Here is a 21,084-nt window from a genome sequence, read left to right as displayed (position 1 = left end):
TAAATGCATACTTTGTACTTGATTCTGAAGTACAGCAAATTACACATTTATAAAAAAATTTCCTTCAGCAATAATCCTTAAAATGTATATTTCATTTTTTTTTTTTTTTTTTTTCTGCTTCCATGTCCCATGAGCAGTTTCTCCAGTTGGCCAATGAGAGCTCCCTGTCAGCCTACCGTGAGATTAAACGCGTCTCTCATTGGACAGTTATTATGACACGTAACATGTAGCTGTTATTTGATTGGCCAGCGCTTTACCACTAGTTATCCACTCACCTCGAGTCCACAGTAGTTCCAGGAAACCATCAAACCCTGTAAGGTACTGCAAAACTTAACCTTTTTACGCAAAGACCATCACTTTGTTACATTGTAACTCATCCTGTTTAATATATCACAGCTTTTTTTTTTAATATCTAATCATGCTTTGAATATTCGTAAAGAAAGATTGATAGATTTGTCTATCGGTTTACTTAACGGACGCAGTAAAAAATTATGTAACAAATGACAACATCTGGAAATTATTAATATATGAACACCTGCATACTTCCGGGTGAATAATGTACATTCTGTCTTCAAAAATGTACTTATTTTATGCAGACAATACAAATTTATACTGACCTACTTATGGCTATAATATTTAGAAAAAGGAAAATAATGCATATCATATACCAAATTAAATAACAGTGTGTAATTAATTACAGAATTACACATTAGTTATATATTAGTTCATATACAGTATATATACTGTGTAATATTTAGTTATTAGAAATGTATTTTAGCAGATAGGCATTACTTCCCTTCCTTGTGCAGTTAATAGTTGTGCTAAATGACAAAAACAGATTTATAATGAATCTAAAATACAAAAAGTAGACTGTTTTTTCTGGTAAAAAGGTTAAGTAATTTAATTCAATTCAACTTTATTTGTACAGCGCAAATTACAACAAAGTCATGTCAATGTGCTTATCAAAAATATGAAATTCATGCATGAGTATTTCTGTTTTCTCAGTCCTTTCAGCCATGGACCTTGTGCTGAATGTTGCGGACTACTATGTCCTCACCCCCTATGTGTACCCTGAGTCATGGCTGGAGGATGGAACCCTGCGGCAGATCATCAGCCTGCTGGTGTTGACCAACCTTGGGGCGGCGGTCCTGTATTTGGGCCTCGGCGCAATCAGTTATTACTTTGTCTTTGATCACAAGCTGATGAAACACCCGCACTTCTTAGAGGTACGAGTATAAATATTCTAATAATTAATGATTGCAAAGTGTCTATCTATCTATCTATCTATCTATCTATCTATATTTTCATCTCGAGCACCATTATCACACAATAACATGTTATATTTAGAAAGTGCAGGAAATCACAAGCACGTACACAAATTTACTCTTACAGTCATTTTATGTATTTGGACAAAGTCTATATTTTATTAACACCAATTTGTAAAGTAATTTAATTTAGCTAAGATGATAAAATTATTATGGTTGAGTTAATATATTTTTTTTTCACCAGCGTCTATTTTTTTGTTTTTTGTCTGTTAGCAGGATTTCGTCAAAAGTACTTCCGGATTTTGACACAATTTTAACCAAAGATAGATTATACATCATGGAATTTTTTGGACAGGATGTGAATCAAAATTCTGATTCTGGATCTGGATTTTTATAAAATTTTACTTCGTTATGTCGGGTTGGTTCCTCTATTACTCTATTACGCATTTAATGGCGATTTTCATTTTTAAAAAATGGGGGTGCCCTTATACTGTATTTGGATCTACTGTGTCATTATTAATGCTGATGAAATTTTCTTCCAAGCCCTTAAAGTCTTGATGATACATAGTACCATGATCAGGATCACTGATCCAGATAACTGCTAATACTGTATCTGGCAAAGAAGTGAAGAGCTTTTATCAAATCAACCAAGCTGCCAAGGTCAGACAGGGAGGACAAGCAGGACTACATAGTCATTACTTATGTTGATGGAATCTCACATTCCCTGTAGTTTAAACCCAAACTGGTTCACCTTAAGGACAAAACACCTGGACACAAACAGAGCAACATAGTGTCAACAATAAACATAATACACAGTGGCAATGGTACACCATTTCATACCAGATACAGGTGTTTGGTTGTTTTTTCATGATATGAATTTCTCATAATACTGCAATATAGGGCTGGGCGATTATGCCTAAAAAAAAAAAAATCTTCTATTTTTTTTTTTTTTTAAAGAAAATTTAGAGTTTTGATTCGATTTTCAATTATTTTTTTTCAATGCACTTAAAAATGACTGCAGACTTCAGATATATTGTCAAAAGTGCAACTTTCACAGTAGCTTAATTTTATTTGAGTAAGAAATCAGATAACTACATATTCTATAACATTTAACATTACAATTAAAAAAATAATAAACTCTTCCATTAGCAAACAAAGAGGAGTTTGCTCACATCGCGCTACTGTAACCCACGAGGACGGAACGCGAAAAAGTCCCAAAAAACTGTGGTGGGAAATATATATATATATATATATATATCATTTTTTATTTTTTAAACTCGAATTTGCAAAATAAAAATCATTTTTATCTACAAATTTGATAAATCGATTAAATTGTTTTTTTGGCCCAGCTCTACTGCAATAATGATGAGTGTTTAGTATAAAAACGATGTAAGCAGCAGAATGTTCGATGTTAATAAGAATTCAGCTTTTTATCACACAAAGTAACTTTTGCAGATGAAAACATGGTTTGTTTCTCTTCTCAATAAACAGCAGGGGCTACATTAGCCCCGCCCCTGTCTCACAGCATTCTCCAGTAACTCAGTTCTCACTTAAAGTTTGAGATTTTCGAATGGATGTTGGTGTGTAGATTAATGTGTATCAATATCTACAATATTCACTCTCTATTACAGTAAAATAGGTAATTTTAAGCCAATTTACTGCAGTGATCATTGTCTGATTGCTTCATTTAAGTGATCTGAATGACCATGACCTGGATGAACGACAATCTTCACAAACATGTCTTATTATGTACATCTGTACTCTACCCTGCTATGTTTTTGTCTGTACTCTACCCTGCTATGTTTTTGTCTGTAGTCTACCCTGCTATGTTTTTGTCTGTAGTCTACCCTGCTATGTTTTTGTCTGTAGTCTACCCTGTTGTGTTTTTGTCTGTACTTTACCCTGCCATGTTTTTGTCTGTAGTCTACCCTGCTATGTTTTTGTCTGTAGTCTACCCTGTTGTGTTTTTGTCTGTAGTCTACCCTGCTATGTTTTTGTCTGTAGTCTACCCTGCTATGTTTTTGTCTGTAGTCTACCCTGCTATGTTTTTGTCTGTAGTCTACCCTGCTGTGTTTTTGTCTGTAGTCTACCCTGCTATGTTTTTGTCTGTACTTTACCCTGCTATGTTTTTGTCTGTACTTTACCCTGCTATGTTTTTGTCTGTACTTTACCCTGCTATGTTTTTGTCTGTACTCTACCCTGCTGTGTTTTTGTCTGTACTTTACCCTGCTATGTTTTTGTCTGTACTTTACCCTGCTGTGTTTTTGTCTGTACTTTACCCTGCTATGTTTTTGTCTGTACTTTACCCTGCTGTGTTTTTGTCTGTACTTTACCCTGCTATGTTTTTGTCTGTACTTTACCCTGCTATGTTTTTGTCTGTACTCTACCCTGCTATGTTTTTGTCTTATACTTTACCCTGCTGTGTTTTTGTCTGTACTCTACGCTGCTATGTTTTTGTCTGTACTTTACCCTGCTGTGTTTTTGTCTGTACTTTACCCTGCTGTGTTTTTGTCTGTACTTTACCCTGCTGTGTTTTTGTCTGTACTTTACCCTGCTATGTTTTTGTCTGTACTCTACGCTGCTATGTTTTTGTCTGTACTCTACCCTGCTGTGTTTTAGTCTGTACTTTACCCTGCTATGTTTTTGTCTGTGCTTTACCCTGCTGTGTTTTTGTCTGTACTTTACCCTGCTGTGTTTTTGTCTGTACTTTACCCTGCTGTGTTTTTGTCTGTACTTTACCCTGCTGTGTTTTTGTCTGTACTTTACCCTGCTATGTTTTTGTCTGTACTCTACGCTGCTATGTTTTTGTCTGTACTTTACCCTGCTATGTTTTTGTCTGTACTCTACGCTGCTATGTTTTTGTCTGTACTTTACCCTGCTATGTTTTTGTCTGTACTCTACGCTGCTATATTTTTGTCTGTACTTTACCCTGCTGTGTTTTTGTCTGTACTTTACCCTGCTGTGTTTTTGTCTGTACTTTACCCTGCTATGTTTTTGTCTGTACTTTACCCTGCTGTGTTTTTGTCTGTACTCTACCCTGCTATGTTTTTGGCAGACACTATGCACCTTTGTAAATGTAGTCCACTCCACGATGCTTTGTAGGCTCATAAATACCAGTGTCGACGTAGGACTTGAAATGTTCTTTATTCTGTTTTATTGAACTATGGAAACTTCACTTCTGTTCATTCAGAATCAGGTGCAAAGAGAGATTAAATATGCCATGACTTCCCTACCGATTATCAGCATCCCGACCGTTGCCTTGTTCTTCGCTGAGGTGAGAGGATACAGCAAACTGTACGACAATGTCAGTGACTCACCGCTAGGTAAGCTGCTATATACTCCAACATTTCAAATCTGTCTTTAATGTTGACGTGACCTTAGGGCTGGGCAATATGGTCCACAATTCATATGTTGATTTTTTCTCTAACAGTGCGATTTACGATATGAATCTTGATATTTTTAACTCAAAGTGTTGACAGAAAGTAAGGGTGTGCGATCTCAATTAAAACATGACGACAATCTGCCAAATCACAGAGATCGTAGAACTGTCTGTTGTGCATATTGTGCTTTGTCAGTACAATGTCTGTGGCCCATACACAGCACATCCAAATTTTTTTTTTTACTTGCCAAATCACACAATTTGCCAAGTCAGGCTCATATCAGCAGTACAGCACAATAATGAATCAGAGCTCAATGCGCAGAAGTACGCTCACTCCGCTCCCTCACCCCAAGTTTTGCACGTCAGCGTTTTTGTTTGATGTTAATCGTACTTGGAACCAGTTTGATACATTTTTTTTGTTTTACGTATTTTAAAGTACCCTAACTTTAATGATGTTTTATCTCTTTTTTTTCATTTAGTGCGATTATTTTAAGTAGGTGAATTGGTTTGTTTTACTTGAAAATAATCTAAATGATCTGAATGAAAGAATCGTGATAAAATCGAGATCATGATTTTACAAAGAAAAAATCGTGATATGATTTATTTTTCCTCACATCACCCACCCCTACCAGAAAGACAATTCTGGGTTAAATCTGATGAAGGAAAATGCCACACAGGCACATTTATGAACAAAACAGCAGCAGAATATGTTCCATTTCGAACTTTTTCTCCTGTAAGGGACAGCACGTGTGAGTGAGTTCTGTCGTGTTGCTTGTTTAGATGAAGGTCTGGGTTAGGATGCACTCAGAAATCCATCTAACTGAGCTTTTCATACTGTTCTGAAAATAGCAAAAGCAGCGACTCCTAAAACAAGTATTTTAAAACAAAAACAAGCTATAAAATAAAATATATCGATATAAGCAATATTTAAATTTTTTATATCGCCAAAATAGAAAACTCGATATATCTTGAATCTCGATATATTAATGCCCAGGCGTTACGTGACCTCTGCTCCTTCAGGTTGGTCTGGACTTTTCCTGAGCATGATCTCCTTCCTGTTTTTTACTGACATGTGCATCTACTGGATTCATCGCTTTCTGCACCATAAAAGCATCTACAAGGTGAGCGCACATTTGGTTCAGGCAAATTTATCACCTTTTTTATAGACGTGGACTACAAACTCCCTCACATGAAGGAATAGTATCAAACTGCTTGTGTTAGTTTTCATTTGAATCTCAAGCACTTTGAATATGAGTGATTTTAAGTTCTCTGCTAAGTATAGAGGTCCTATCTCAGCATCTGTTCCCTTTATTCCTGAAATGATACACATTTGAATATCATTTACTATATTATTCGGTGCTGACAACGATCAGACACATTGTGTATCAGCCAGGCTGAACCTTTTGGGTTCCCTGTGAGCACTACAGCAGTGACAAAGTCCAACGTTAGTGCTGGTAGTTGTTGGTAGAGCAGTGTTTCCCAACCACTGTGCAGCGGAAGATTCTGATTGGTTCTCTTAGTGAGCGGCGACCTGCAGGGACAGTTGGAACAATGACATGCTCTTCCATTTGAGGGCAATATCGCGCTAAATACAAAAGTACATAGTCATGCAGCAAGTATGACAACGCCAAAAGTAATAGCGATGGATATTCATTATAAAGGAAAGTAGTCATTCTGCCCTGAGGAACCAACCAGTATAAAACTGAGCTTAGCTGACCTACCTTTGGACAGCTTTTGGCAGCCTTTTGACTAAAAGTTCTCCATTCTGGCAAACAAATCAATTTCACTTCTGCTCCATATCTATGTGAGGTGTGCTTTAAGAGGGAACAAGAAAAAAACTTAGAGTGGTTTAGGAATATCTTTTTTTTTCTATTACACGAAAAAATGTCAGCTTTATGTTCGACTAAACAGGCCCAGGTTTCATACGAGATAAGTATACAAAGCAAAACGAGATTTTTGTGAAGTTTCAAAACAGACTTCTTGTGACATTTTTGTTTAAGTGGTGTACCTTGTGATTTTTTTTTGAATGGAAAATACATAAAAGGTTTGGGAAACACTGGTGTAGAGTCAACAGGAGACACTCATAGAATCCCTTGAATTGCCACTAAAATAATGACGTGTATAAGTGATAACCAAGCCTTAAAGCTCATATCCGGAGTTTCTGAGAAATCTGTTTATGTATCATTTTTTTTCGTGTGGTCATTCATATACATCAATGTATATAAGACCCGTCTACGTCCTATAGACCCCAATAAAACCCCTATAAATGGAAACAATGGACTTTGTCAATCAAAGGGAATGCGCGTGTGTAAATTGTGCATGGAAACGAGGACGTGCGTCACAGCAGCAAACAAGTATCACTGAGCAGCATAGCGTCATGGAGGAGAGCGCCGAAGCTCTTACCTCAGAAATGTCCGTCGCCACAATAACCCATAGACCTATATCAATGCATCCCGATGCTACCGTGTATTCCGTGTGGACAAATGTAGAGGTGTGGCTTCTAGTAGATTGCAGGGGGAGGAAGTTGAGCTGCTGAGGGCGGGACATCAAGACGTCCTCTCAAAAACTCCTGATATCAACTTTAAGTAGATTGGTTAATGAGTAAATATGTGAGATCTTTGTTCCCAAAATATAAACAGGAAATAAGTGCAAGACTTTAGGTAAACGTGACAAGCTTTATTTTATTTCTCATTGGATGCGTTCACATCAGTCAATCCCTAGCTCGCTTTAACTGCTCTAGGATCCGTTAAGTCCCAGAGTCTGGTGTGAATTGTGCCCTTTTGAGACAAAGTTAGGACTCACCTTATATTCCACTCACTAATGGGGGGGTTTCAGTCTGCAGGATCCTTTCAAATAAATACAAGTAAAGGAAAAGCAGTGAACAAGCTGCAGTGTTTTTACTCAGGCGATAAATATCATCCCAGTATGAATATAAAGCACCAAACAGGGCTCTTTTGGCTAATCAATGTGATCTTATTTGGTTTGGTTTGGTGTTTTAATCTAGATGTTCTTTTGCTCCTCAGCTGTTTCACAAAGCACACCACATCTGGAAGATCCCGACTCCCTTTGCCAGCCATGCCTTCCATCCATTGGACGGTTTCATGCAGGGCGTCCCCTACCACATCTACCCATTCTTCTTCCCTCTGCACAAAGTCCTTTACCTGGCACTGTACATCTTTGTCAACATCTGGACCATCTCCATACACGACGGTGACTACCGAGTCCCTGGAGCCCTGACGAGCGTCGTCAACGGCGCTGCTCACCACACCGACCACCACCTGTTCTTTGAGTACAACTACGGACAATATTTCACGCTGTGGGACCGACTGGGTGGCTCCTACAGGCACCCGTCGCCTCTGATGGGAAAAGGACCTCACGATGTGATCAGGAAGCTTGAAGCTGAGGGAAAGCTAGGTAGTGATGGGAAAGCTAACGGGAATGTGAGGAATGGAGTCACATGTAAAGAAGAGTAGGAACAGTGATGACTTTGTGTTAAGACAATGCCAGATGTGCCAATGGGAGATTTTTCACTAAGTGTGTGTTCGTACATGCTGTCAAATGATGAAAAAAGTTAAATTATGACTAGCTAGCATTCTTAGAACACTTGTTCTTCTACTCTAGTGATGATAGTCGCTGACCACTACAGGAAAGAATGTACTCTTTTTTTTTTTTTTTTTTGTCTCAATACACATTCTTACCATATCTCATCCCTACACCAGTTAAACCAGGATTACTGGGAGTTTTCACTGACTTGAGACCAATTAGTTCAGGAAATGCTTTGCGTTGATGAACGGGCTGTAGGTGTATTACACAGGAGGATTTTGCCCTCAGTAAGACTAATTAAACTTGCATTTTCCATCATGATGTTTCTTGGCAGCAGTGATGAGCTTTAAAGCTGAAGTTCAATTTATTTCAAAATAAAAGACCTTGAAATAAATACAAATCATTTTTAAAACTTTATTTTTTTTCTTTGCTGTCCGCCACCAAATGGTCTACAGACTGGAAACAGTCCATGAACCAATGGATGGGAACCACTGAGTTGGTTGATTATTTTTGCTTCATTTACCATTTTTAGTCTAACTATCCATACCTGTAAATCTGTAGGCCCCTCTGAGACCAGGTGAAGATGCTATAGATATTTAACATGTATTTGGTTGTCTATCAGAGACATAAATGGCATTAGGATTCACCAAACCTGCAGTTTTAGCCTCTAAAATCTAATATTTAATGCATGAAATGGGCTGATTGGTGTTGAACTGAATTTAATTGGCCTTGTCATGATTTTTTGCCCAAACACATTTATCTAAAGTTATTCTGACAATTCCACACATTTTAAACTCATCCTTCCTAGAATCAGCTTTTTCATCTAAGTTAATCAAATATGACACCATTTAAAAAGCCATATCCAGCTTTAATATAAGGGTCATGAGCTTACATGTTTGTCTTCACACAAGTTTTTCAGCTTTGTGAAGTGGAGACTATCAAAATCCAATATTTGGATTCAAAATCAACATGTTCTTGCAAATAGAAGCAGAAAAGCATATTTATACAGCGGTTTTCAGTGCTTAACAGGTTTCAAATAAAAAACTACAAAAGAAAAGAAATGTCATTCCCTGGGAGAGTAAATGTCAAAGAAAAGAAAGACAACAAGGACGGTGGGAAAGCATATTCTACACAACAGCTTGTTCGCTACTCAGCTCTCTGTAAAATGTCAGGCCTCTCAACAGAAAAACACGGGCATCCACATGAAGGAGCGCATGGCTGCCCCTGCTGCTACTCCTGCCAGTATTCCCACTGCTAGATTTTCTGCCAGGCCATCGCACGGGTTCCTGTGAACGATCACCTGGTTTGTTCCTAAAAGAAAGGAAAGACGCTCGCTTGTCAATATCTATGATCAGTGGTTAGACCATCTTTATAAATTACTGTTTCTTTTCTTTCAGAACTGAAAACATCCTTCTTTATAACACACAAAGTATTCATGGAGTTCCACAAGGTTGTGTTTTCGGACCTACACTTTTTACGCTATACAACTCACCTGGTGTCTTAAAATCCAAACGTTGCTTGCTTTTTGGTATATTTACTCTTACAGATAACAGATCATACAGATATAGGATACAAAATGAAGGCATGTCAAACTCAAGGCAGGTGAAATCAGGTCCATCAGAGTATCCATTTTAGCCCACGGGAGGATTAAAGCTAGTCATGAATCATGATGTAAATCATTATTTAGTTTAGGTCCACATATCCCAGTTCCTTCAAATACATACATTTTAAAGGACTGGGGCTTGCATTTTTTTTCTTTTATTGTAAATGTTTGAGGTGGAATTTTCAAAGTCAATATTCTGGAGGGAGTGGAACCTGTAACTTTTAGTTATTAGCTACTTGTAATGTGTTTTTATTGTGATTTAGTGCCCTATTTTTTGTCTTATTGAAGGTTTTTGTTACCTGCCTAGAGACCGTGGACGCAAAATAGCATTATTGCTATAATTTGGCATATTTAAGTCTATTTCTCTATAAATTGATGTTCATTAATTTGTAATACATACAAATTACTGTAAAATCCAAACTCAGGCACACTAATGTTGAAACTGCTCTTTTTTCTCATAAAAACTGGAATCTTCTGGTTCGACTCAACTGAAGTACTACAATGTAATTAATTCTGTTGTAATTAATCACAGCACAGGTGTGGGAAAAGGGAGGCCTGTGCTGACATGATGGAAACCAGTGACTTTTAGTGTGATTTATAACAAGGAAAAATGAGTGTAGCTCACGTTAACATAGCTTATGTTCTATTCATGTTTGTTTGTAGACTGGCCTGCAGCTGAATTATGAATGTGTAAATAGGTTTTTGGAGACAGTGAGTGTACCTGTCCCAGTTACGGCTGCGAGTGTTTGCTCACAGAATAGCCTGATTTAAGGAAGCTTTTAGAAATAAGGACTTTTGTTTGATCTTTAGCTCAAATGTGGAATATTTATTCATGCATAAGCTCAACAAAGAACATCTTTCCACGAAAGGGAAGACGTGAAAAAGTTCAAAATCTGGTGGGAATTAGGTTACTTTATTGGTTTTTAGGAGATATGCTGTAAGCAAACCAGCACTTTTTGACCTCTAACATCTGTAATTCCATTATTTAGCACAAGGGGGTGATATTTAACACGTTGGCTTTACCCTAACTTTCATGTTCACCCTATTTAACAGAGGTGGGTGACTTCTATCACATTTGGGGCCACAAAAATGTGTTTGTTTGATGGAAGGGCCACATGATCAACATTCATGTCCGCATTTAGAATAAAGACCAGTCTGAGCATGAATACAGTCAAGAACAATGAGTTTTGTGTGTTTTTCTGTCATTCTGTGTATATTTGTTGTGGTCTTGCTTGTTATGATTGCATTTTGTGCTATTATGTATTTATGTGGTCATTTTGTAATATTTAGAGTATGTTTTTGTATATTGTTGTTTTGTTAATTTTGTCTTAATGTAGTATTTTCTCTGTTTTTCTTGTCTATACTGTATTTCCCTGCAATGGTGTAATTCTTTGTATTCTTTTTAATGTATTCTTGCTTTTGTTTTGTGTACTTTTCTGTCATTTTGTACATATACTTTGGGGGCCGCATAAAATTAGACAGAGGGCCGCATGTGGCCCCCAGGCCACCAGTTGCCCATGTCTGCAATATAAGGTTAACACTGTTTGTAATAACGTTTTGAGCAATGTATCTTAGACAAGACTTAAATGTTAGTTTTTTTTAGGGTTCGAATCAATTTAAGGGCACGAAATTGTCATTTTAATTGATAACTATCTCCTCATTCGCACTACTTTTTCCTATTCCCTTTTTTCCTGTTTTTGATCTGGAATTAATATATAACGGAGTGCACAGATATCCATCCAGTGGAGAGTATTCCGACTCTAGAAAAGTACCTGGTCCTGCTCCAGGTGTGATGTAGACTGTGTGGTAGTTGCTGATGGGTACGGCCTGGTATGAGTCATCATAAGGGTCATATGCGAATACCTTGAAGGATAAAAGGCAAAGAGGTCAAACAACAGCACAGTTCATTCATAAAGAGAACAATTAGGACTCACCGGATTTCTCCTGGTCTCCAGTAGAGTAAGTTTCCACGCTCTGGAAAAAAAAAACGCACGAGTTAGCGTGAAGAACTGCTGAGCTGCTGTACACAGGAACAAAGTGTGTGCTTACATTGATTCATCTTCACTGTTGGCACACAGGTTGAGGGAATAGCCATCTCTGCGTTGCACCACAATGAGGTTCTCCCTGGGATTACTTTCTGGAGGAATTACACCTACAGCAATGTCACAGAATTTGACTACACTAACGGTGCATATTGAAATGCTATTTCACTACAGACTTTCAATAAGAGCGGAAATACCAAGAGCAGGGTTGGGGTCAGTTATAATTGTAACTGCGTAATTGATCATTTATTACAATTGTGGCATAATTGTAATTGTAATTTTAAGAATCTGTTGCCGTTGTCATTCCAATTGAATTGCAATTGAGTTAAGACGATTGACTTTGTAATTATAATTATCATGGAAATGCAATACAAACTTTCAATTACAATTGAATTAATGGCAAAACAGGTCTATGGCTTACACATAAGTAGTTAACAAATACTAAAATATGTTTCATTTTAAGTTTTTCCACTATATGTCAGTGAATTTTCACTCATACAGATGATAAAGGTTAGCGTTAGGATATAATAGAAGGTTTTTTTTAATTGGGTTGATATAATTTTACAGAGTAACAATACTGTTAATGTAACTGATGTTTTGTACAAAGAGTTTATAATTCTTGCTTAAAATCCAACTCTTGTCCCTAGTTGGGCTTTTACATAGGATATTATAATAAATGTACTCACATTTAAACGTAAAGATGCTAAAACAACATCTTACAGACAAAAAAAAAACCGTATACAATCATCACAATGCTATATGAATAAAAGTTAGTGAGATTGTAATCGCACTTGAGTAATTGAGAATGTAATTGTAATTGAAAAATGTAATTGACCCCAACCCTGACCAAGAGTAGCTGTGACTTTACGACAACATGTATGCGAACGCTGATTGGCTGAAATCTATATAAACAACCCATTCATTCTGATTGTTTATACCTCCACACTCCAGACCTGAACGGATGTCTATGCACGATGTTTTGAGGCTGACGCGGTGCTCAAACTCCCGTCTGCTGTCCGTCTTGTAGAAACAAAGACTCCCATCAATCCAAAGGTCACACCAGTTCAGCTTCCAACGCTTTAACACAGAACCTACAAAAAACAAAACAGATTTTACAAAGTCACAAGAGAGAAGAAGAAATTGAGCATCGCGTTAGTTCAGGCAGGCACGGAAGTCAAGCTAGTCCAGCCCTTCATCTGCCAATAGCTGTTAACAGCATACATCCCCTAATCAGTTCATCATACAGCTGATCATGCTCTATGCTTCCCATTTGTTAGAGTTGGTCTCAGCACTGTATTTAAACCATGGCAACACGTCTACTTCCGCACGCTTTGTCTGCAAACGCCTCGCAACCCACCCCCAACCCAGCTCCTCCTCTTCTGTCTAACTATACATCTTTTGTTGCCATCTAAACATCTGTGCTTCTGTTCCATGGGGTCCTGCTGACCGCTCTCTCTGCTTATGCCTCTCCATGTAGCTCATGGAAAAGCGAATGGGAGCTCCCTTCGCTTTGGGCTTTCCATGCAGCTGCTGGAAAGGGCAGAGAGGTCAAAGAACAGAGCCTTACCACCAAATCTAAAATGCATGCTAAATAAATCTATTTGACTAAAGTGATAGACAATAGACCATTTTGCTCACAACAAAAAATCTCCCACGCCCCCACATATCTCAGGGTAAATATATACATATAGATCAACACATAAGTGTTTAAAGTATATAGATGCACATACACTATACAACCACATGCAGCAGACATATACATAGATGCACATATATACATACACGGCAATACACATACATAGGCATAGGTTTACACACATACAGTATATAACATATATATGTAAACATAGCTATATAACACACATCTATAGGGGATTTTTTTTGTTTTTGTTTATTTTTTGACTGTGTTGAGTAAAAACAAAGACAGAAACAAACAATTTGTCATTCTGTTTTCACGTTAGTACATAAAGCCGTTCTAAAGGAGCCTAAGGTGGCAAGTGACCTCAGTGATGGAGGCAGATGGTTCCAATCTCTATATCTCTCTCTCTAACTGTGTCTATGTGTGTTGGTATATTCGAAAGCAGATTCATCCAAAGTGACGGTCATCTGTAAGCCACTTAAACAGGCTGCCTGGGACAATTAATGGGATTACAAATGACAAGTGTCGTAACAGGAGCCATCTTCAATTTCTAGAAAACACAGAGTGTCGCCATAACAACGGAGTGTAACCAAGATGGATTCACAGACAAAAAGATCAATGTCAAAGTGATTAAAGCAGTGTGGTGGGTTAGTGGTTAGCATGTTTAGCTCATGTTGTTTGACCTGGGACCTTTTCCTCTGAGAATCCCTTTTTCACAGTTACTATTGCCTTCCCATAGTAGTCTGTAGACTACTGACCCTACATCTAATATTTAGTCGTTTAAAACAGGCACGTTTTTATTTCAGTTTCCAATCAGCCATCTTCCATCAAATGTAAAGAAAGGTCACTTGTTCACAAGAATAAGAATTATTATATAATTAAATGATGTATTGTGTGCTGAATCTTGATATGTAATGTATAGCATAATTTTATACCCGGATATTCTGTATACAGGTAGTTTTTTTTAATTTATTTATTTTGTCAATTATTAGTTTACTTTAATTCTTGTATTTCTATGTTGTGTGTATTTCAGTCAATGTTGTTACCTTTTGTGTATGCTTTGGTTATTGTGTTTTATTTTAGTTATATTTTCTTTTCTGTGTGAATGTTGTTTGTACATCTTATCAAATCTGTTTGTTGGATCTCAATAAAAAAAAAAACAAACAAACAAAAAACATGACCTTTAGATGATGATGAATCTAACAATAAAAAGAAACGGTTAACCAAAAAACTGATGATATAAATTGACGTGTATTGATTTATTTAATTCACCTATTTAATTTTGTGTATATTCATACTAAGCATGAATCTGTGTACCCTCCTTTTTCACTAACGTGCATTTACAATCTAAATTACAGAATGTATTAAAGTCTTTAAAAAGTGACAATGAAACAAACAACAAAAGCCAGATTTCTCATGCTGTTGGCCTAAACAGGTTCTGATGTTGTCCTTCAGAAACAGTTAAATCAATCCCATCATTCTATAGGAAGTCCATGTTTTACTCACTCTGTCTCCACAGCCACCCTGACTTCAGGAGCGCCATCTTCCTCAGCTTGTTGATGTAACCACAGTTTACAGATAGTAGCAGTGATGGTAATAGTAACGTGTGTGTGAATGGTGAAGTATAAGTATTTAAATGGTTTCCTGGTGGTGCTGATCTAGAGCTCCTCTTTGTCTCTGTTTGTATTACCTGTGTTCCCAGGGATTATTCTGGTTCCCACTGGGATTGAGTCTGACTCACAGGATAATTCAGGATTAGGTGACCACGCCCTCTCATCCTCTCCCCCCACCCTGCCTCACACTCTTCAGGGACACCTTCTTTTAGTTTAGGACCCTCAGATTAATGCTGCTTTCCAGATATTGTAACTCAGAATGCAGGATTCTTCGACCTCCTACTTGGAAAAGTACATTGGAGGCCACGTGAAGTCAGAATTCCTTTAGAATCAGTCGTCTAACGTCAAACATAAAAAACAGTGCCCTTCCAAAACCACACCGTCAATAGAAAAATAATCATTAAACGCATTGTATAATGTTATATGTATAATGCATGTTTAATACCAAAAGACGCTAGAACATTTTTACATAATTTTTCTGTTGACAGATTACTTATCGATATTTTGGAACACAATACTGCTCAATATTATTTCATTTTGATTAAAGAAGGAAACTTTTTATACTTTTGTAAATGGATTCCGAGAAAAATGTGATGCAGATGGAAGCTGGAAAACTTCATCAAAAACTGAAAAAAGAAAAACAAACTTTCCAAAACTTGGAGAGGAAAATGTAACTTATTAAAACCTTAACTAGACGAAAAGCTGCTTTGGCAAAAATGAAAATAAAAACAAAGATGTTGCCTCCTTCTGTTAGAAATATGAATTTATTCTGATAATGTTTTACTTTGGTAAAAGCCTGTGACCCACTTTTGGGCCGTGACCCTTAAATTGAGGATTAAACAAAATAATCCAATGACTCAACACTGAAAACTGGTATTTTAGACACTATAATCAGCCACATGTAGATTAGATGATGACATTTAGAAAGCTTCTATAGAAAAACAAACAAAATGTAATTGCTAAACAATTCCTATTGTGTGATGCATGTGCCTGTGTTTGTAATAAGACAAAGATGGTTGTAAATAAACTGCTGCGAGACTTTTATTTTACCATTATCAGCTAAAGAATTTAAGGAGAACTATACGCTGCAGACTCTCCTGACTCCCAGTGGAACTTTGTATTTATGGACAAAGGGAATGGCTTGTATGGTGTCAATAAATAAAGTCATTTTCCAGCTGGTGTGGCATCTTCTGAAAGAGAAGTCCAACTGAAAAGACAAAGTTTGGCATCACAAACATTGATTTCATCCCATTTTTATGAATATGGAATCTCCTCCAGCCTTGTTGTTTGCACTGTAATATTGAAGTTCAGATTGTTTTTAGGGTTTTTCAATTGGTTCTTATCCTAACATTGACTGGATTAAATACAGATTCCACATGATCTGTATATTACAAACTGTATCTGATAAATATTGTCTCATTTATGCCGGTTTTGAAGTGATTAATTTGCATATACATACATGTACAGCAGTGAAAATGTAAATATATTTAAATATAATAGTAAATATGGGGTTGCTTGCAGAACTGTTTATATATTGAAGTTTGTTTTTCTTTCTTTCTTTCTAATATTATTTTCTTGTTTGGTTTATTTATTCATCTTCCTATTCGATTCTTTTCCGATCTGCAGACAGAGTGCATATCATTTCCAAACACCTCTATTCTGGGATGTAAAATGGTTGTATTGAATTCCCTTAACAGTGTTAACTGAACCTGTGAGTTCATGAATATTATTCAGTCTGAACATCAGATGAGCTCAGTTTGTCATAAAAGATACAAGACTGCCACCTGCTGGCTGCAGGCTAAAGTACATCAGGATGTGTTCTTTATTATAAAGAAAGGCCTGTAGAAAAAATGTACAGGCCTACAGGACTTTCTTTTTTTAATTTAATGCAATGATAAATGTGACATCTGTATAGTTATATATGGGCTGTTTGTCATTTATGTGTATCTGTTCTAATAGAATTATTATTGTTATAAAACATTGTGAGACGTTCTGCAAAATGTCCTTTAAGACGCATAAACAGATCAATTTAAAAATGTTTGAGCAGCCAACTATTGATAAACTTTGTTGACGAAGAAACTACTGAAATGTAGCGATTTTTGTTTTGTATGTATTGTTTGCGATTGTTTTTACTATTATTATTATTATTATTATTATTATTGAGCAAAAGTGCAGAATATATACAGATAACAAGGCACTTGAATGTCATATACAAGGATCAAAAGACCAATAGTTAGGATAGCATATTAAAGTCCAAACCACAAGTTCAATCTCTACACAGAGCAACAAAATAGAGACTAAAACAAAACAAAAAACAAGTCACAAATGGAAAAATATATAAAATAAAATAAATAATACATGCATAAGGGCTTTTAAAGAGTATAATTCAATGATACAGTAGAATACAGATTTAAAGGAGCTATGGTTTTTCTGCCAATGTAAATTATTCAATCATGTTTAACATGTTTTTTTTAATTATGGTTTTTTTTTTTTTTTTTTAAATGTAATGGATTTAAATTATTGTAAAAATGAGTTGCGAAAGGCATTAAAATTATGTTTGATTTTTGAGTATTTTGTTTTGCATACAAAAAAGTTGTCCAAGTATAATAATATTGTTGATAAGGAAGTCATGGTGTGAATATTATAATATATAATATAAGTAACAATTTTGCCTCAGCAGAGCACTAGATCTGGTAGATTCTATTCAATATCTTCACATTTATTTATTTTAATTTAGGGGGAATGGGACATTTTAAATAACGGGTAATAGAAGTCTTAGAACAGTGTATGGATATTGAACTTTTATATAATTTGTGTATTGGATAGTGACATTTAAAAGGCTTACATTTAAACCACGTCACTTCCGGGGGCAGTGGGCGGGCCTTAGCGTGTCAATAACCGAAGAATAACAAAAACAAACCCAGCGCTGTGTGGGTTTGATGGACGGTGAGTGTTCTCCTCTCTAAAGGCTGTTTCTCTGACTAAACACTGCATTATTCTATGCGTCGTGGTTTCCGGGTGAAAACATCCATGTTGTTATGTTGTAGTAAACGCGGAGGTATTTTTACCTTCTCCGTCTTGCGCGTGGAGTTATTTTTACGAGCCCACACAGTCGGACATATTGATCACCTTTTTTCAAGGTTGACAGCTGTAACATTCGCGTTTGTGCTGCGAAGCGTTTCAAGTTCTCCCCAAAGCGTCGATAAAATATCACATTTCACTTTGTTATCGGTTCGTTTTTGTACACTCGCTGTGACGCGTGCAGGCCTCAGTTATCAGCGACCCCCCCCCCCCCCCCTCTCAAACGAGGCTTCTTATCGGTGTCCTGCAGACCAAACCTTGTAGAAAAAATGTCGAGTTAAAAGTGATATTGCTATCTGCGATTATACACTTTATATTCAGTACAATTTCAAACTTTTTCAAAGTGATAATATACTTCTGATTATTTCGGCATTCGTATCGAATTAACATTGTCGAGCGTTTTTCTTAAAACTCACATTTTTGGGACATTTCAATGTTGTTGTTGTTCCTGTAGTTTGTCGCTGGAGGCGCTCGAGAGTTGCATTTAAAGCTATATTACAAAGAAAAAAGGCAACGCTTTATTTCAAATACATGTTTTTTTTTTTTTCTTTCTTCTGAATTATGATCCATGTCTTCCTAGAATTTTATTCAATAGTGCATGTTAAAAAAGAAAAAGAATATTCTGTACATACAATAGTCATGTAATGTAAATTTGTCAAAATACATGTCGTACTATAGCGGATTACTATTTTCCATGTAAATTTGTTTAAATGTCCTTAGTAATATTATTTATAGATCCATTGATACTTGTAAAAATAATAATAAAATGTAATAGTCTGGGCCTAATTTAAAAAAAATAATAAATGAAATAAATAATAATTAAAAAAATCGTTCTCAAATGCACTATTGTGATATTGTGACAATAATTTGAAAAAGTCACTCCTTTTGCATGTTTACCTATACTAATTTTAATGCACAGTCACAGTGTAAAAAGGATACTAGGAGATAGTTCTTTTCATCTTCTGTCACTAGTCGGAAAATTATTGTAAAACAGTGAAACCACTTTTTCTTTTTATGTATTTATATTTTTTTAAAAATTCAAACACTCACACACATTTAAAATCAAATGTGTCCAATTTTTTTTAACTATTTCTTTATCAAATACTATAGTGGGTTTGTATTTGTGTTTCCTTTTAGGTATTTTTTTTAGTTGGTTATAGGAAGTGTCCTTTGGGTGCACTAGATGGCGACACTGAGCAGGCGTTGTCTTGTTTTGAGAATTACTGAGTAGTGACTACTTTTTTTCTGTATAAATCATTGACTACATATAAAAGATGGTGTCATTTTATTGGGTTTCACTTGATCCCCAGTGAGTAGCTTTATTATTGTTCACCGAAGCCCAGCTGCTACTTTCCTTTTGACGCCCATACAAGGCTACGCGTTTCATAAGCTGTTTTCTTATTGGATAAGACCTGAATTCACTAGACTCTTTTTTTTTTTTTCCTGCAGGGATGAAGGTGTGTGATCGGATGTGTTGAATAAAAATCATTCTCTGGCCTCAGTTACATCAGAGGTAAGAACTAGACACAAAACTCTCTATGACAGAAAGTCTGAAGTCAAGTGAATTTTTAGGGCAGATATTTAGGATTTATGATTTGCTTATTACTGGCGGCCTGTTCAGGGTGTAACCCCGCCTAGTGCCCAATAACAGCTGGCAATAGCACCAGAAGACTCCCACGATCCTGAAAAGCAGGAGGGTCTGAAAATAGATGGAGATTCAATTCTAAGCTTCTTCTTCTTCTGGTTGGTAGAAATTCTAGAGTCAACCAATCAACAGTAGCAGCAGTGATATTCTTTTCAAACCTTAAACACAGTCCAAAGTTGGTATCTACATGCTTACTTTGCTTAAAATCTGCTTGCGTATCTGTTTGGTATAGTATCTGATTCAAGTTCTTCATTATTAACATTCATGTCAGCATTTAGAATAATGACCAGCCTTAACATTAATAAACGAAAGAACTGGTCTATTTCTGTTGTCATTTTCTATATTTTTCAGCAATTTTTTCTATATTTCTGTGGTCACCTTGTGTGTTTTTGAAGTCATTTTGTGCACTTTACTGTCTTTTTTTTGTATTTTGTTTCGTTTTATCATTTTGTGCATATTTAAAGTTGTTGTGTGTGTATTCTTGTTGTCGTTTTGTGTGTTTGTAAGCCCTATTGTGTAATATTCTTCTCTTTTTTGTGTCCATTTATTTCATTTACTAAATAATTCCTGTATTTTTCTGTAGTTTTGTGTGTTTTTGGGGTATATTTGTCTGATTTTGGAGTCAATCATTTATTTGTTTATTTGTTTTGGGGGCCGTACAAAGTCAAAACAAAGGGTCACTCGTTTAGCATTGCTGATTGAAACTCTACTACTGTATAGGGGTGGGAACCTCTGGGTACGATACGCGATACAAAGCTCACGATAACAACTATCTCACGATATGACGAAACTGCAATTATCGATATATTGGTCAGAAATCAATCTACGATAATCTATGACATAACAAGAAGAAAAAAAAGATTAAGTGAAAAAATACAATTTTTATTTTACATCTCTGAAAGACAATACATTGAACAAGTGTCCTATGAACAGTGACACTATTTTAGTTCAACATTTCTGTAAATGTGTCAACATACCAATGTAAACGTATAAGTATCTCCAATAGTGCTTTCTGTAAACAAACAATCAGTGACACCATTATAGTGCAATATTCCAGTTAAACAATATATTGATTCCTTCAACAAACAGTGACAAAAATTTCTGTGAAGACGTACCTGCACATTTTAGTGAAAAAGCAGAAAAGGTTTTTGAAAGAAAAAAAAAATAGTTTTTTTTTTTTTTTCTTAAATCGAAAAAAAAAATTGATACTTAGCTGGAGCATATCGATAATCGATCGTGCTGAAAAATATTGTGATATATCAACGTATCGAGAT

The 21,084-nt window shown here is 36.1% G+C and overlaps 3 protein-coding genes across 8 annotated transcripts in view; 2 read left to right on the top strand and 1 right to left on the bottom strand.

Annotated features, from left to right (window-relative positions):
- Positions 1 to 267: 267 nt before the first annotated feature.
- Positions 268 to 8,788, top strand: sc5d (sterol-C5-desaturase). 2 transcript variants are annotated; one of them, XM_028466852.1, is made up of 5 exons: positions 268 to 318; positions 1,006 to 1,226; positions 4,456 to 4,588; positions 5,665 to 5,765; positions 7,668 to 8,784. In XM_028466852.1, the coding sequence occupies exons 2-5, from the start codon at positions 1,017 to 1,019 to the stop codon at positions 8,115 to 8,117; spliced, it is 894 nt and encodes a 297-aa protein (XP_028322653.1). In that variant the 5' UTR covers positions 268 to 318; positions 1,006 to 1,016; the 3' UTR covers positions 8,118 to 8,784. The 2 variants fall into 2 exon arrangements, with proteins under 2 accessions (XP_028322653.1, XP_028322654.1); XM_028466853.1 differs by having other exon boundaries at positions 269 to 313; positions 7,668 to 8,788.
- A 576-nt stretch (positions 8,789 to 9,364) lies between these two features.
- On the bottom strand, positions 9,365 to 15,031 carry plekhb1 (pleckstrin homology domain containing B1). The gene is made up of 6 exons (XM_028467558.1): positions 14,978 to 15,031; positions 12,771 to 12,923; positions 11,840 to 11,942; positions 11,725 to 11,764; positions 11,563 to 11,653; positions 9,365 to 9,498 (listed from the first exon to the last, which is right to left on the bottom strand). The coding sequence occupies exons 1-6, from the start codon at positions 15,012 to 15,014 to the stop codon at positions 9,365 to 9,367; spliced, it is 558 nt and encodes a 185-aa protein (XP_028323359.1). The 5' UTR covers positions 15,015 to 15,031.
- Positions 15,032 to 17,955: 2,924 nt separating this feature from the next.
- The window catches only part of tecta (tectorin alpha), a 52,976-nt gene continuing 49,847 nt past the window's right edge, over positions 17,956 to 21,084 (top strand). For 4 of the 5 annotated variants that reach the window (XR_003675544.1, XM_028467554.1, XM_028467552.1 and 1 more), the window contains exons 1-2: positions 17,956 to 18,030; positions 19,615 to 19,678. The gene's annotated coding sequence lies outside the window, so the exon portion shown is untranslated. The remainder of the gene's footprint in view (positions 18,031 to 19,614; positions 19,679 to 21,084) is intronic. The other variant, XM_028467553.1, reaches the window with a different exon arrangement.

This window comes from Gouania willdenowi, chromosome 14 (assembly GCF_900634775.1).
Source record: "Gouania willdenowi chromosome 14, fGouWil2.1, whole genome shotgun sequence".
Classification (NCBI taxonomy): Eukaryota; Metazoa; Chordata; class Actinopteri; order Blenniiformes; family Gobiesocidae; genus Gouania; species Gouania willdenowi.
The sequence above is the reverse complement of the archived record's forward strand: the minus strand, read 5'-3'. Positions and strand labels throughout refer to the sequence as shown.